General features: G+C 42.4%; 1 protein-coding gene across 3 annotated transcripts in view; it reads left to right on the top strand.

Moving 5' to 3' along the window:
• utrn (utrophin) overlaps nt 1–18353 on the top strand; it is a 183038-nt gene that overhangs the window by 134967 nt on the left and 29718 nt on the right. For all 3 annotated transcript variants that reach the window (XM_080047942.1, XM_080047940.1, XM_080047941.1), the window contains exons 63-69: nt 5560–5621; nt 6507–6581; nt 8903–9104; nt 9921–10006; nt 11836–11993; nt 15405–15571; nt 18047–18158. In XM_080047942.1, coding sequence (XP_079904068.1) covers nt 5560–5621; nt 6507–6581; nt 8903–9104; nt 9921–10006; nt 11836–11993; nt 15405–15571; nt 18047–18158 — 862 coding nt within the window. The remainder of the gene's footprint in view (nt 1–5559; nt 5622–6506; nt 6582–8902; nt 9105–9920; nt 10007–11835; nt 11994–15404; nt 15572–18046; nt 18159–18353) is intronic.

Here is an 18353-nt window from a genome sequence, read left to right as displayed (position 1 = left end):
TGCAAAATATCTTCAAAAAGACATTTCTGGAATATGCTTTCTAAGCCACCTATAGGACCACATTGTTATTCAGGTTAATGCAATCATGCTGATGCCTGACATACTGTCAGATTGTTGTGTGATCTTGATTGCTTTAACTGCCATATTTGTAAGGAAAATGGATGTGAATGTAGATTTCCCACTGATGTATTCTCTTCATGGTGTGGCCAGTATGATGACGATGGTGATGAATTTAGGGTTTTTCCTTTTGTATTTTTTTTAAGTCCATAGCGGACTATAAAATAGTCCATTATCTTAAACGTTTTTCTGCAGGGAATCTAATACTTAAGTCTTTTAATCTTTTTCACATTAAAGCCTGACCTCTAGTTAGTTACCTCTTATATACATCTATCACAAATGGCCAGGTAGCTATTGGTCCATATATATTCTGTGCACGAACATCATTTATTTCTTCTCCCAATTAGGAGCTCCTTTCTGCCGATTTGCTCCTCTGTGCATATTAAAATTCAAGCCGTTTCAGTTGCACATTTCTCATTCAGTCCAACCTTAGCACCTCCCTTTAAATAGATAATACCTGAATCCCAGGAAAGCTTTCCAGATTATTCTAATAGTGGCTACAACAGCTTGGGCCTTGCTTCCCCCATCTAATTTCTGCCAAATCAGGCCAAAACAGCAGGTTTCTACTTAAACAGGCGGCTACCAAGAATTCTCTACTCTTCATGAATTGTCAGTCTTGACAGTTAGAAGGACCTCATTATCCAGAAATCATGTAGCTGTATGTCAGTAAACTGCTGTTCCAACTTGAATTCACCCTTATTTTAGCCATTAGTTAGAAAAGCCTTTGGGTAGCAGTTATCTTGTCAGTCCTGCTTTCTTTGTTTCTTTAAGTTGGGACATTGTTATAGCCTTACCTATGTGGTTTAGGATGATAAAATGGGAGTCATTTTCAGGGCTGGCCCATTCAATTGCCTTGCGCCCTGCCTCGCAATGTCACTGTCTCAGTTAAAATGTGAAATTGCCATTTTTGAAAGATTCCCCCTTGTGCCATTGTCTACAGAACAACACGCAATAAAAGCTTCAGCTGTGGAGATGTACAGGTCTGGTCTTATATTGGTGATAGGTGAAATGTCTCAAAATAGTTTTTGATACAGAACAATACACCAGTAAGTTCAAACGGTGAATTGAATCATTTTGGAACTTCTGAGTTGATGTTTTGGGGAGGTCAAGATAAGACAGAAAATAAGGACACATGGCAGAGAAGGAGAGAGATTGGGATTTTTAGACCAAGAGAAGAGGGGAGGCAGAGGGACACCTGCGCTTTGTTTGGGCCTGCAGCTTTTCTCTAGAGGGGGATCAGAGATGAAAGCTGGACACAGGAGGACAGGCTTATAACTTAAGAGTCAATAACAGCCTGTGATCACAGATGTGCCCAGCCAATGAACCCGCATCCTCCCACTCGCACAAACAAAACACGTGTGTGCACAAGGGCATTCGCACAAAACAAAACACTCTCATGCATCTACTCACAAGAAATAGAGATTCACATCCTAACATTTACAAGAACACACTCACACACACCCAAAGATGCGTATGAAGTGTCCCAACAGAAACTAAACACACACGTTCTATCCACGCCTCTAGATTGGTTTGAATAGGTTTTTTCCTCTCCATGGGGCAGCTTTCAAATTAACCCTTAATTGCTTTTTTGAGAAATGGGGAAGAAAGGAATCAAACCTCCTTCAACTTTAACCTCAATGTGTGGCTCTTCTTTCATTGTAAAATGAAGCTGGTCTGCTGTGCAGTGCCCACTCCCTCACACACAGATGTACATGCAGGCTGGCTTACACTCACACTCTTACATTATCACTTTATTTTCAGCCTGAACAGTGAACTCTGAATCCATCTCTCTCCGGGACTAATCACAGGTCGCTTTCAGTGCCGTGACATCCTTGGGACACCCTCGTCAGTCTTTGACACATCCATTTCCCCCAAACCCTTTTCGTCTCCTCTCCAAACTCCTCCCGACAAAAGGGCCCTGATTAAAACTGTGCCTTCGTTGTCCACCCCCTGCCGCGAGCAGTTCAAGCGACATATTGGGGGGAAAATCAAATTGCTTCACACAACTTCTGTGTCTGCTGCCTCATGCTGGCAGCCTCACATGCGGTGTGTGTGGGGGGGTGTTTGTGTGTGTGTCGGGGGGGTTTTATGCAAAATTTTGTGGAACAATGTTTTAGGAAGAATGCACAGCTGTTTGAAGTGTGTTTTTTTATATGGAATCCAGATAACCTTGGGATGAAAGAGAGGATTTTTTTTTTTGCAACAAAGACGCAGGGGAGGAGACGTGAAAGCCAGAGTAAGATGTCAGGTTGTGATTGCAGGCACTTATCACCTGTCAGAGACACGTCTTGAGAAGTCTGGCAGGCTGCTGTCACTGTGAAGAAAAGAAAAAAAAAAACTACTGATATCTTCCCATTGCTTAGACTGACATTTGACTAATTCTTGTCTCTTTGGATATCCCGATCGGGAGGTAATAATTCATTTGCACACTCATGGTTATTCAGGACGCACTCTCGGTGCCGCGACAGTGACAAACTCCCAGCAGCAAAGACAAGTGTTTGCTGGTCTGCAGCCAATAGCGTGATGGAATCCCAGACAGATTTAGCAATTGACTATTTCTCATCTTTTTTACTGTCCTTCTGTAATAAAGACGGGCCTAGTCATTACTAGTGGAACATTTTGGTTATGGTTAAGTTGTGGAGCAGGAGAGAAGAAGTGACTATTTACCAATACTTTAACCTTATATGGGACTCTGTAGCAGCTCTGGAAAAGGCTGTGCTACATGGAAAATGTCACAGGAAATCACAATTATTTTTGACAAGCCTAATTGTTATCATGGCGATCTGTTGGTCTGCGAGGGTCAGACCGCACACTCCTGTTGGATGGTTTGAGCAGCCTACTTTGTTTGTGCGCTAAGAGATAAATCTTACAAAAACATCTTGTGTAAGGTTATTTCCCCCACCCTCGCATTACCCTTGTGGCTACAGTTAATTTCATCCTTTCTCTGCCTGCTGCGGTACCCCCTCCCGTGACCCGATTTGATTTGTTGATGCTTACTCCGAGATGCCATTTAATGATATTTATGAAGGAAAATGTCACGTGCGCTGTTCAAGACCCAAGGGGCTTCGTCCTCAGACACTGTCCCTCATCTTGTGAAAGAAAATAACATAAAAAAAAACACCTTTTCACATCACAGCCCACTTTTAGCGCTGCAGTTTTAATTTGCTTTGTATCTGCGAAAGACAATAAGTAATTTCTTGCTTGGGAGATACTGTGTACATGCCTAAAGAACAGTTTTGTCAAATACAGCATGGATAGAGATGTGGTGTCATTTATACGCCTGCAATTCCCACTTATTGCCTTTTATTGATTCATTTCTGAATACATCTTTAATATATGGTATAAAAGGCCAAAGAACCCAGGCCATTAACAAAACGTATTCAATTTACATGTAAAACAGAGAGCAGTAGTAATTGTTAGTCTAAAAAGCTGCAACCATAAACTGTAAATATGACACGAAGTAGTCATCTAACTTGTATATGGATAATCATATTGTTGTTTATGCACATGCGTCCCTTTGCTGAGGAGGTTTCAAAGGATGAACTGTTTGTCTTAGTTTAAATGATCTATGATGCATGAAAAGTTTTTTTTTTTTTTTTTGTATTGTGAAGGAAAAACTAAAACCATATTACAGGTATGAAAGCAATGATTGAGAAGTCCTCACACTGCTTTTAGGAAGTACTGTTGTACTGTATGTGTCTCCAAGAAGCTTTCAAGTATCTACCAGAAAAGCTCAGTTTGGTCCCCTGCTCTTTAATATTCTCTGACGCCTCTCCTCTCACCTATGAATGTTTCAGACTGTGTTATCTTAACTCTATCTGCATCTTTATAGTTGAGTTGGCACGAGTTTGATTTTTTCTGCTCCTACAGGAGAATAAAAAAAAATAGCTTAGAGAGCAAAGGAATGTGTCAAGGGGGAGCGTTGAGGACAGTCGAAACTGACAACTCGGTCGTTTTCATTATGGGATTCATGAGCTGTGGATATAAGCACAAGCATCCTAATGTTTTTGTAGATGAAAACGCTGCCTGTCATATGTGAGTGTGTGTGAACATAAATACAATACAGACTTTTTCATCATTGTGCTGGCTTGGTCTTGTCCATGATTTACCCTTCCAAGCGTCTACGATAAATAGGTTTTATGACGGACTGCTGTTGGAGAATTGTGGCCTGGCTAGCCTGAATATTTCCTCCCAGAAGTCTGTTTGTGCAAATATCAGCAAATCCCTTTCTTTGATTCATTGAAATCCTTTGTCAGTTCAGGCAAGCTCTTTTGTAGTCGCTCTGAATAAAAGACGAGCTCACCCTTAACACGGGTAGTTCTGAGCATTAAGGGTTGCCAGTGCAGGTGCGAAAGTGCTCATAAGCTTTGTACGGCCTTTGAATAGCGATGAACATCTGTGCATGTGGATTGCCCCTGTCGTCCACCTCGGTTCAGTGTCAGCACTGGCTTTCACTTCTGATGCCTGTCAGAAGAGAGCAGCCATAGCAGAAACCACAAGGGAGCCCCTGCATTCAGAAAAGTATTTTTTTATTTCAAAAGACCCTTTTCCACCTATCTCCTCAAACATTTCACACAGACCCGAGTTTTTTTTCTGACAGCAAGTTGCCTTGTTGAAACACACACACACACACACACACACACACACACACACACACACACACACACACACACAGTAGGGCGGACTGACACATATACATCAGTGCCAGCAGATCTGAAATAGATGCTCTTTTTGGTAGCTTCAATTTGAGAGAAAAGCCAGTTTGTTGGCAGCCCTGTGAGTGAAAGCAACCATGTTTGATGCATTGTTATTTGTTGGTTTGTTGTTCTTTTTCTCTATTCTTTTTTTAACTGTGTTAGCTTTTCAGTAGATTTGGTTTGTTAACTTTGTTTTATTTGTGTACTGTGTACATGTGTTTTCGTGAGGCTGCTCTCTGAAGCGGAAATGTAAAGGGGGAGTTGAGACGTGGTCCCCTTATATTTATGTTTCTTTTTGTATTGAAAGACAGATCCTTTTGGTGAAGAGGGGGATTTGTGGTATACTGTATGTCTATGTCTGAGTGTGTCTGTCTGTGTATATCTTGTTTGTTTTCTGTTTGTGGTTTATGATTTGTGAGAAAAAAAAAGCTTCTGGCCCCAATTCGTGTCCCCAAAAACAGCTAAAGTTAATGTGAGCCTGTGTGCAATTCAGAGATACGATTGTATTAATTTTGCCAAATTGTTCTGTGTACTTCTGTTTTGTGTGTATGTTTTTGTGCACCTCTGTATTTTTGTCCCTCATTTTCTTCCCTTTTGTGATAAGGCTCGATATTGTTTGTCAGTATTTGCATGTGTACAATTTTTGTCAGCGGCTCCTGTTCTGTTTGTGTGTCACCCTATGTGTTTTCTCTTTTGTGTGTCTCAAGTCTAATGGTTGTCCATTCTCCATTTTTGTGGTTTTCAGTCATCAGACACAGACAACCTGCTGGGACCATCCAAAGATGACAGAGCTTTACCAGTCACTTGGTAAGAAACTTTCACACAACAGTCTCTTCAGGCACTGTTTTGAGAGATCTTACACATACTCTTTCTCTCTCACATTACTGCTCCTGAACCCTTCAGAACAGTGGAGATTTGTGGTGCTTGAAAGTTTAAGATAATGTAATTAAAAAATTCCATCTGCAATATTTCTACCGAGAAACCATGTTCCTGTCACTGATTTAGAACATTTCTTATGTAAAAAGTTCAAAAGAATACTTTTAAAAGTATCAATCATAAATGGTGGCACAAATAATAATAATAATAAAAAATATATTAATATAATAATAATAAATAATTTGCAACTAATACAGGGTTCTATCATGATCATGTATTGCTCACATCATGGCACATCATGCTTTTGATTGTAGAAATGTGTCTATTTCTATTACTATTACTTTTTTTTATGAGGGATCGCCAACATTTTTGTAGACCCATTTTCCCCTTGTCTAGTAACTTCACTCTTTCCATTTAATTTGATGGAACTTGCACCCTGATCTTTTTGCTCCGACTGCTGCTCTCTGTTAGTATCCATATGCACGTGCCTGCCTCAGCGGGGTGGCCGGCCCGGCATGACTGGTCCTTAATGAGCAGTCAGATAAGTAATAAGCTGTGAAACTTTGGGAGCAGTTTTTCTGAAGGCCAGCAGCTCGACAAATAGCACAGGCCCCCTGATGAGACCAAACTCACTAACCTAATTACACAGTCCACATCAGCCACCCCTCCCCTCCCATCTGTCATCCTCCACATACGATAACTGACAAAAAGTCGTCTTTCATTAGATATGGAGGTCCTGCTTATGTTGCCCAATATGCCGATTTGTGTTTCTGATTTTCATTTTGTCCAACTATTTTTCCCTTTCCCTGGCTCTAGCGGATTTGAACAATGTGAGGTTCTCGGCATACCGAACAGCCATGAAGATCCGCAGACTACAGAAAGCCCTGTGCTGTAAGTAAAACCTGCGCATATTTACCTCATAAGCTCACACACACACAGTTGTGGTCGGCTGCTTTTGAAGTCTTAGTGCAACGAAGGGGGTGGAGTAATGTTTTGAAGCTTTGCCTGAACCAAGGATATTTTGGCTTTAGAATTACTCGTACTGTCAGCGCGTGTGTGTACGTGTATGATTTTCATCCCCATACAAAATCACAGCTGGGGCTTATGTGAAGCCTGTTGCGCATACACTCATTTGGTGTGCACAGGTGGGGATTTTTTTTGTGACAGTGCTCACTTCCCCCCTCAAAATGAGAGCTGCTGTTTTTCGTCTATAATGGAGGCTTTGATAAAGGGGGCTATTTTCTACAGTCTCAGGTGGCTATCAAATCCATCTACACACATACTGACACACACACACACACACACACTCACACTCACACTCTCACACACACACACACACACACACACACACACACACTCTGCAGGTGCATGCAGACTCTCTCTTTCTGAGATATAAAACAGCATGGCCACAGCTACTTGGGCTCAGCGCATTGCAATATAGCAAAGCAATGTTGACAAATCTTAACCATTATCCAGCTGTTGACATTATTATAGCAACACACACTGCGAGCAAACACTGCTCATTTACATCCTGCTGTTTGTAGGACGTTTGCTCTGTGTGCATGTCTGACACAAATGCCTCATGTTGTAGGTGTGTGTGCCCCAAATGTACCTGAATAATTGCGGGTATCAAAGTGTGTTATTGTGTTTGTTAGCTGTTAATGAGTTTGAATGAGCATTTGAGTTTGCTATCTCGTACTGCCTCTGTGATTGCATATGTGTGTTTGCAAAGGGAATGCATTAGTGTGAGTGATTTCGACTTGGAACTGCAATTCAATTTCATCCATTAGATTAGAAACAGTTACAAAGCAAAACACGCACGCACGTACGCACAGACACAGAAACACACACACACACACACACTCAAACAGCAGTAGAATGAGAAGTTATTAATTATTATCCTGGATTCATGTGGAAAATATGCTTGGAGACCTGTGTGTTGCCTACGTGAAGGTTTGTAATTGTGTGTGTGTGTGTGTACATGCCTGTGTTTGAGGGAATGACATGCACACACACACACACACACACACACACACACACACACACACACACACACACACACACACACACACACACACACACACACACACACACACACACACACACACACACACATACTCACACACACACACACGACAGGGATACTATGGCTAATTGGGTTAAGTCTGTGCCAGGGGGGGGCTGGAGAAGTACAAATGAGCTTGCGTGGCATCCCGCTAATGTACCACAGCCTCTCAGCTTCATATCTGCGTGTGAAGTGTGAAAACCGGAGAGAAGTAAAGTTTTTTGCTTTCTGACAGCACACTGAGCTGCTGTGCCCCTCCCCCCCTCCGCTCCACGTGGATACACCCGAGCAATTAGCACTGTCTGGGGAGCAGGGTGGGTAACATAAGGCAAGGGAAGCCTCGGAGAGGATGACCAGGGGGCAAGCGACAGGGATGAGGGCTGCAGGAAAGAGAGAAGAATTTAAACTGCCTGTGGAAAGGTACTACAGAGTCAGAGGTTGACATGAAGACAGAACAAGACCAAGGTTCATGCCTATCGAGAATCGTGTCCATTATTTCCCTCTCTTATTTATCTGTGAAAAGAACACTTCTGGACTTTGTTGTTGGATGAATCTGAAAAAAAGAAAATAATATAATGTACCTGTCTATATATCCCTGCTCTGTTTGGTATTTTTGCCCATAAAGTATTTGTTTAGCATTTTATATTACTTTTGTTTATTTTCCATATTTTTCTCTTTCTTCTCTACCCTTTTACTCAAAATATATTTGTAATAGCTACATCAAAGAAGATGATGGGAGTATAATTGACATATTGATATAAATACAACATTCCTTTTCTTCTTTTTGCTTAAAGATATAGCCATCAAATGAAATTAGAGGAAATTAGACTGCCTCTCAGTCGGCTTCTCTTCCATTACTTTCTTGTTTCTCTTTTCCTGTTCAGATTTCTACCCGGAATTAATATTTCATCACAGTGATCCGTCTGTTCTTTTGCCTGTACTCCCGTCAAACTCTCTCCGTTAGTTGTTTTGAACTATTTTGGACAGAAAGAATATCGAGTCAAGGGAAGGCTGTGGTTTTGAAGTAGCCTCTATGAATAGCTCCTCATCTTGTTTGCTTGGCATTTTTAACCAAAACCTGAGTCGATTGTGAAAGCCGAATTTAAAAAGTCTGAATGCTCACTGAAGGCTCTTTTTTGTTGTGCAGTGGACCTGTTGGACCTCAGCGTGGCCCAGAACACCTTCGAGCAGCACAAGCTCACCAACAACAATCAGCTGATGTCCGTTCCAGAAGTCATCAACTGCCTGACGTCTATCTACGACGGCCTGGAGCAGGAGCACAAAGACCTGGTCAACGTGCCGCTCTGCGTGGACATGTGTCTCAACTGGCTGCTCAACGTTTACGACACGTACGTAATATGTCTGTCAGGTTGGCACTTCAGATGGAAGATAATGAATTTGACCTCCCTCCTTTTGATGACAAAACATGTAAATTGACACATTTAAACAAACGCCACACCACAAAATACATCAAATTGAATGAAAGGGGTCGAGCCGATGCATCATCTTCTTTTTTCAAATGCATCTTCATTGATGTCATCTGTGCGTAATTATTTTGGTTATACTTATTTGCACACTCATAGGCTCGTACTTTACACATTTTGGCATTGTCATGATGCTTTTCGCACTAGCAAGTGCCTCAGTCGGCATGGGATGGATTGTTGAACGCTGCGTTTGTTTTAAGAGCAGACATGCATACGCAAACGCTCCAAAACACTCCAATGCACTGGCATAGACAGCAAGGATGTACTGTGTAATCACTTGTGTGTTCACATTACACTTTCCACATTAAATAAACATGCTTTTCTGTTCTAAACATTGTTTGCAGGTAAACAGAAAAGAAGATGCTTCTTTTCAAAACACATAATGACTTTCTGTCACTGTTGTTGCATTGAATTTAGATCTGAACTCAGCTGAACTCACACAAACCTTTCGTTTATACACAAAAGAACTCAGTCAATAAATATAATGAGTCTGTGTGTGTGTGTGTGTGTGTGTGTGTGTGTGTGTGTGTGTGTGTGTGTGTGTGTGTGTGTGTGTGTGTGTGTGTGTGTGTGTGTGTGTGTGTGTGTGTGTGTGTGTGTGTGTGTGTGTGTGTGTGTGTGTGTGTGTGTGTGTGTGTGTGTGTGTGTGTGTGTTTGTTTGTGTTTGTGTGGTCCCTACAGTGGTCGCAGTGGGAAAATCCGCGTCCTATCTATGAAGATTGGTTTGCTCTCTCTCTCCAAGGGACACCTGGAGGAGAAATACAAATGTAAGTGCCAGCGAGTGGGCAAGATATCTGCCGATGTACACATGCACTTAAACACACCGCTTGCCCAACCCCCTGTGCCCAGGCCAGTCTGCGGGGAGTCTGCTCTCTGGCCTGGCTCCACTCCCAGCAGTATTAATCAAACTGGCAGAAAGAGAGAGAGCAAGCGAGAGGGAGAGAGAGAACGACAAGCTGGAGAATGGGTCTTCTAATTGGATGAGAGACCTCCTACGCGCTCCCCCTGTTTCTTTATTCAATTTTCTATTCTGATTTATTTTTGAGGATTATGTAGCGTGAATATAGGCTTGCTGCACTGGGAGGAGACATGTCATTTTGGCTTCCTGGTTCTTTGTTTTTGCTACTTTGCTGTCACTGCTCACACCATTGTTCATCCATCCAACAGGGCCACTTTGTCTGCTGCCCTATCTTGCTTGCTTACTCTTGCTCCCATTCTTTCCTCCATCCTCCTTCCCCTCTTCCTCTATCTCTCTCTCTCCCTTTCTCTTGCCTTGGCATCCCTGAGCCTATTCGTTCCACTGGCAGTTCCTATTAGCCTGAGAAGGGTATCAGGCACGCTTGATTGCATCCTTCCTCCTTTACTCTTTTAGATTCTTATTGGCTGCATGTCCCGTGCTTACAGCTACACACTGTCTGCAACACACACACACACACATACACACTTAACCAGGCGTGCTGCCATTTGACACTCTTTTTGTGACACTTGCGTATGTCAAATGTAATCTTGTAGCAGAAAGTGAGTGAGTTGGAGACATGGATGTTGATCAGTCAGATGACATGAGGCGTGTGTCGGAATTAGGTCACAAACCCACGTCATTGCATGTACCTCACGGGAACAGGCTCACACACGCGCGCACACACACACACGTACACACACACACACACACATACAAACACACACAGGAACATGTGCACACACGCGCACACACACACACATAGTCACATATATAAAACAGGAGCTGGCATCAGGGCCAGACCTCACACAGAGATCAAAGTCAACCGCAAGCGGAGCAGAAAGACCTGTCATGCCCTTCTTTTCTCCCTCTCTTTCTCAGGATTACGGTCTCTTCTCATTCCTCAGTTAACACATGAGGTTCTGGAGTTCTTTGATACCTTCATTTGCAATGTAACTCTTTCAATGTGTTAGGTGTAGTCAGCGATTCTGGAGAACGCTTGTTTTCAAATCACTTTTTATCAAAATCAGTGAATATCTCCTCAGGATCTGCTACATACCTGTACTGTGTGCGCGCCGGGGGAAAAATAATCCAGTGTTAATACACAGCTCAGGCTCTGTAGACTTGTATGTAAACAAAGGGGCCCACCGTAGCTAGCAACATGCCCGTTTACAAATCCTATGCTGTGTATTAACACTGGACTTTTTTTCAGCACACACACACACAGTACAGACAGGTAGTGGATTGTGAGGAGATATTCACTTATTTTGACAAAATTGCTGACGCCACCTTTAACTGGCAGATCCTGCATGTTTATAGGCATGCATCCATATCCATATCCATATATATATCCAGTTAAGTAGCTTTTAGGGAAGAAAGGCATATGAGCAGTAACACAGATATATATAAAAAAATTATGATTTTTTTCCAGGATTTCTCCTGTGTCCTCCCAACCACGTCCCACCCACATCTATATATATAGATATATACGCACACTAACACTTTTCCTCCCACTCCGTGCTATACTGTCAAACTTTCTCCCTTTTCATCTATTTATACCTATATGTCACCCACATCCCTTAACTTTATCTCTCACTCCCTCTCTCTGCTTCACCCACATTCCCCCATTCCCTCACTCAGACCTCTTCAGTCAGGTCGCGTCGGCAGGTGACACCTGTGACCAGAGGCAGCTTGGTCTGCTGCTCCATGAAGCCATCCAGGTCCCCAGGCAGCTGGGAGAGGTGGCCGCCTTCGGAGGCTCCAACATCGAACCCAGTGTCCGCAGCTGCTTCCAGCACGTATGTTCACACACACACACACACACACGCACGCACACACACACACACACACACACACGCACACAGACATGCGTGCACACACACACACACACACACACACACGCAGTAGTCAGATGTGCACTGGCAACATGCATATTAGTGCACTCATATGCACATCTAAGGAATAGATGGTATAAGCACATACTGTATAGTGATGTTCTTAATACAAAGATGGATTGCAGGCAAGAGGAAGAAATATTTTTTTGGAATGCTATTTTGGCCACTGTTGTTCTATAAACCAAAGGATGAACAATGCACATTGAATATTTACCCATCACAATACTAAATAAAGTCGTAATTCACAGACCGTATCGGATTTAATGACAAATATGAGATTGGCGAGAGAAAGTCTTTCACCACACAACAAAGTGAGTCAATATAGAATATAGCAATATTGCAATATAGAACTAAATTCCTCATACCTACCTCTTAAACCTTACCTAATATATCATGTTTATTTCTGCCAGGGTTGGAGATCTTTGTATTTGTATCTGCTGCGAAATAAACTAGTGGTGGCTGCAATCCTTTGCAGCTTAAACACACTTGGCTGATATTTCACTTCTATCCAAATAAGATTCTGGTTTCTTCCTTTTTGTCACACTCTCTGAGCCAGTTTTTGACACATATCAACACCTGCCTGATACAGTGTGCAAACAGCTTTGAGCTTTTCTACAGCATTGCCACAGAGCTGGAGCTGTCTGACAACATTTCGGCTTATAAATGTACATGTAAAGCATTTCCACAGAGTAAGTAAAGATTGGATAGTCAGTATCTTTAGAGTTGGTAACATTACTAGTAATACTGTATTTGTTTGGCTAGTAATCATGATGTCAGAGATAAAGTTTCAATGCATCTTTGCAGAGCTAATGGTCATCATGCATCTCAGTCTTCTCAACATTGTGCTGCCATCAAACACCTGCCGCTCTCAATCCTAGTTAAATTGCTTCAATGTTTGAGCTCTGCTGAGCTGACCAACCATGAAGCCTCGGATAGCCTCCAGTCTTCTGCTGGCTCTCCTATTTTACTGCGGCCAGAAAAACCACTCCCCGGCTTTATCTCTGGACGTATTTATGAACTCTTCGTCCCCCAGGATCACCGTTTCAATTTTTCACACTTTCTCTCTCCTGGCTCATTCTTCGGCAGTATTAAATGGGAGCCAAACATTAAAATTAGAGAAGCTATAAAACTCGCTCATTTCCTGTGCTGCGCCTCTCAGGATAGCACAGTGAAGCAGTTCTACACCTAATCTCTCTCTCTCTCCTTCAAACAACTTGACTCCTTGCCTTCAATTCACACTCTTGAAGACTCTCAATTCACACTTACACACTGAGAGTTGAGCATGCACAAGTACATGCACAAATTGCTCACAAATTTGATTATGAATCACTATGCCAACAGTAGTCCACTTGCTCATTAATCATTCAATCATCAAGTTGGCAGGTAGCAACTAGGCTGACAAACACGCACACACACACACACACACACACACACACACACACACACACACACACACACACAAACACACACACACACACACACTTAAATCTCCCTCGCACTGACACACACACATGCAAGGGCAAAGCCCTATGCCACCTGCGTGTCTGTATAACCCTGCCAGTGGCAGCGCAGTCACCCAGTCCATTTGGTTTAATGAGCCTGTGATGAACGAGTTGTTCCGCCATAAATACGAACTCTTCCACTGTTACTTTGTCCCTCTCCTTCATTTGTCCATCCATCCATCTATCTAGAAATCCTTTCAGCCGTCTCTTTTCTGCAGTAATTAACCTGTAGGTGCTATAAATCTGCCATCAGATGGCAAGGAGGAAGGAGGGAGGCAGAGATGAGACTCGCCTATGAGAAAGTAGAGACACAGGTTATCTGATTGTTCAGGGGAAGGTCAAATGAAAATGGGAAGGATTTAGATATTATTTGAGGTGTCATCAGTGAGAACGTTGTATTGGTAGTATTCTGACTTGTCTGGCTATAACTAAGAGAAACCTTCCTATAGACCTTAACCCATCTAAAAGAACCACACACATATAATTGACTAGATTAAACATAGTTAATGATTGCCGTTTGGTGGTCTGGATATCTCGTGAATATAAACATTTATTAATTTATTAATGTTATTCTGTAACTTTCTATAAAGTTCTCCAATGTTAAATTGTATACACATAGGCAACTGTAGAAGAACTTGCCTAGTGGAATGCGGTCTTTAATTGGTATATTTTAGGGGAGAGGAACTTTTCATGCGTGGAGAGAAGTACAACTCAGAGTAAATATTTAATGCCAGTTAATGTTGGAGCTATAAAGACACTTAACCTCAGCACACAACAAAGTGGCTGGCGAAAGTAGTTTTTCTGAACCGACTGCAAAAAAAAAAAGATTATAAAAGCAAATCCTCGATTTCAATATTCAGGTTGGAGCGTGCCTCTTTCTTGTTTGTTCTTTTTTGCATGAATTTATTTTCCAAAAGGATATGCTAATAAAACTGCACACCATAGGCCTTGGGAACGGATCAGGGGAACACACAGACACACTCACACTCTAGCCATTTGGATGGTTTCCCCCCCCCCCTTTTTCTCAAATGTATTCAGCCCTTTTGCTGCATTTGCTGCCCTTTTTGAGTGTCAGGGATGATGGAAAGGTCGACCCTTTGATTTGTTTGGTGGTAACAACAGCCACGTCAAAGCTTCTCTCCCTGTGTTGGCTTTTCAAATTGTCTCATTGTAATCAGTGGTTTGACAAAGATTATCCTCAAATACATTTGGTAAAAGTTATTTCTTGTTGACGTGTTGGGACAAATGTTGGAAAAGTGGAAGCAATTTATTTTTCTAGCTCGTTCTCGGAGAAACCTAGAAATTGTTTCACATCCAGAGCCTTACATAAACAGTTACACCTCCATGAGTTAGGAGCAGCAGTTAAGGGAAGGAGACTGTGGCGTTTTCTCACAGCTTCTTTCTTGCAATCAGTAAAAAAAAGCTATGGCTGTTTAGGAAAAGGGCAGTGACGGTGTTAAAATCAATCAACGTTGGGCGTAAGATATTTCAACCTATAAACATGAATAAGGAGCTCGTAAAAGTTATTTAGTCCTGGTCCACAATTCATGGCAATAATGTGCATGAGGGGATCCTGGCTTCATTCTGTATGGTCATCTTAAATTTGTCTGCGTCTTTATTACACAAGTATTAACAAGCGATGAGTTATAGCCTGTTATTAATTTGTGCGAATGATGTTGTGTGTATGTTTGTGTATCATGTTCTGTTTATCGGCTCTCTTTGTTGAACCCTTATTGAAACTGTTACCGTACATGTTTGCTTTACTTTTGATTCAAAGGCTTTTAACCCTTGGAATGTCCCCTCTTCTGCTCAGGTAAACAACAAGGTGGAGTTGGAGCCCAGGCAGTTTGTTGATTGGATGCGTCTGGAGCCCCAGTCGATGGTTTGGCTACCCGTCCTGCACAGGGTGGCTGCTGCAGAGACGGCCAAACATCAGGCCAAGTGTAACATCTGCAAGGAGTGTCCTATTGTCGGCTTCAGGTAAACACACGGACGCTCGCATTCTGCATTTAATTCAGGATATTTGATGCACATCAACTAAGAAAAGGAGACAAGTCTGCAATATGTAACCGGCTACACACACACAAACACCAAATGTGGCAGTGTTCTGTGTTGTTCTCTCCTGGTTGAGCATAAAGGGCAGATCTGCTCTGGAGGGCAGGCATTTATCTAAATGTCAACAGCTGATACACCACTGACTAAATACCATCCGGAGGTTTGCAATGAAACATACACACAAACACAACAACACGCTCATACACATAAACATCCAGTGCACGGACACATTCACAAAGTTCACAAAAAGCCGATTCACTGGCAAATAATCCATAACAGACCGCCCTGTGATACTGTGCAGGACTGACACACACGCACACACACGTAGCTGCCTTTTTTCTGTTGGTTCCTAATCCTTAAATATCTAACACCTATACAGTAACAACAGATGTGCATTGCTGTTCAACAGCTTCAGCCAATTTATCATAACATATTTTTTTTTCTCGCTGACAGTTTGTAACAGTTTAGCAGGGAATAGCTTTTCCCGTGGTTCAAGATATGTGTAAAAACACACCAAGTGAAGTAGAGCGTCCCCTTTAGACTGCCTGCTTTGCCAGCAGAAAGAGAAATACATTCAGACATTTGATGAAGCACACGTCTCCCAACTTCTGTCATTGATCGATGAGATGGAGGGAGGGAAAGGGGAGAGAGAAAGGAGAAGGAAAATGCATAGCAGGCATTTTGTTAAATTTCTTTTCCTTGTGAGTAGCAGTAGCTTTTTAAACAGGCATTCTACATGGGATCATTCAAAAAAAAGTCAACTGATATTAAAGGGTATTGTGTCAGCACCTAGGTTTTGCATTCGATAAATGTCAACTCAACCACCCCAGATTAGTGGGATACTAACTAGTAAACAAGCCAGCCAGTCACAGTCGTCATTCACTATTTCCTTCGCATTCAAGCAAACTTGTCAAGAACACGTGTTACACTCACATAATTACTTGCAATTTTGGACCTGCCAGTAATTATTTTAACTTAAAAGCTTCCTCTGCAAAATGTCAGCGAGACAAAATGCCTTCGAGGTTTCTTTTAATGTCATAATTTGTAGGAATAATAATGTGAAATTGGATGTTGCCCTTTCATTTTTGTAATACAGTTTTATTTCTCTACCCTTGTATATCATTATTTGCTCTCATTGTGGAATGGTTTGGATCAGTAATTCTCAACAAGGGGATATTTGTTTGTACCTTAATGGGTATTTTTTCAGTTGCCAGAGGAAATCGGGGAAATTGTAGGGTAACTAAGTAACTATTTTTTGGGCATTTTTATGCTTTATTGATAGTGCAGAGAGACAGAGGTGAAATGGGGCAGAGAGGGGAGTGACATGCAGAGAACGACCGCGGGTGGGAATCGAACTCGGGTCTGCTGCTGGGCATGGCCCGGGAGGGGGACGCCTTACCAACTGAGCTAAAGGCGCCCCCGGCAGTCATGTTTTTGTTCCTATTCCTATTTCAATCACAGCTTGTTTTATCATGTTTGAATAATTTCTTTGTAAATAATTTGCGCTGGAATATTGCACATCAGGGGAAAAGAAAAAATCACTTTTTAACAGATAAAAGGCTTTCACCTAATAAGACCAGACAATACAGGGGCATAAATAACCAAAATTGTTAGTGGATAAACTCATTAATTCAAGGCCTCTCAGCTTCTCCCGCTGTGAAGGTAAATTACTGCCCCCTCCTCATAGTAATATGCTGCATGTCAGTACGTAATGGCGCGTTTGACTTGGCGGTGTCATGTGCGCTGTTTCATCCTTTGATATATGGCACCCTCTCGTAGCTCATCAGTCAGCTAACCTTGGGAGAGCTGGAGAGGAGAGAAAGATAAAAGACTTAAGCTATTATGTCTGAATGGCCCCTGTCTCAATTTAGCCGTTAAATGGCCTTCTGGCTACAACTTCTGCTGAGGACAACATCCCTGACAGTTGTCACGTTGTTGTGTCTTGGTGGAAATCCAGTGTCCGTCTCAGTGTCAGCATATAAGTGTGTGTGTGTGTGTGTGTGTGTGTGTGTGTGTGTGTGTGTGTGTGTGTGTGTGTGTGTGTGTGTGTGTGTGTGTGTGTGTGTGTGTGTGTGTGTGTGTGTGTGTGTGTGTGTGTGTGTGTGTGTGTGTGTGTGTGTGTGTGTGTGTGTGTGTGTGTGTGTGTGTGTGTGTGTGTGTGTGGAGACAAGGATGGTTGAAAATCTACAACTCTCCAGCAGGCCCCAGAGCCTTGAGATGTATCATGATGTAGCGCTACATATGTGCTCGTTTCGAACACACCCACACCCTGAGGACACAAAAGTGACATCTGCCCACCCTGCTTCCCAAGTCAACTTATCTTACTTTTCACCCCCCCCCCTCTCTCTCTCTCTCTCTCTCTCTCCTTCTCCCTCTCCCTCTCTCTCTCTCTCTGTCTAGGTATCGCAGTCTCAAACATTTCAACTACGACGTATGTCAGAGCTGCTTCTTCTCTGGGCGCACCGCCAAGGGCCACAAGCTCAACTACCCCATGGTTGAGTACTGCACACCGGTGAGTTAGTAACACACACTCACTACACACAGTGACCCACACTTTGTTCAGAAGCTCATCTCATATCTCCATCCATTTAATGAAAGCACATAAACTCACATTCCCAGACTCTGTCTATTACGGCCCACATTTTTTACTGATCATCAATTTTCAGTTATTACCTTGCACCGATCACAGGCTGTTACTTATATTTCC

The sequence above is a fragment of the Ammodytes marinus genome (genome assembly GCF_949987685.1).
Source record: "Ammodytes marinus genome assembly, chromosome: 19".
NCBI lineage: Eukaryota > Metazoa > Chordata > Actinopteri > Uranoscopiformes > Ammodytidae > Ammodytes > Ammodytes marinus.
This window is presented reverse-complemented; position numbering and strand designations above follow the sequence as displayed.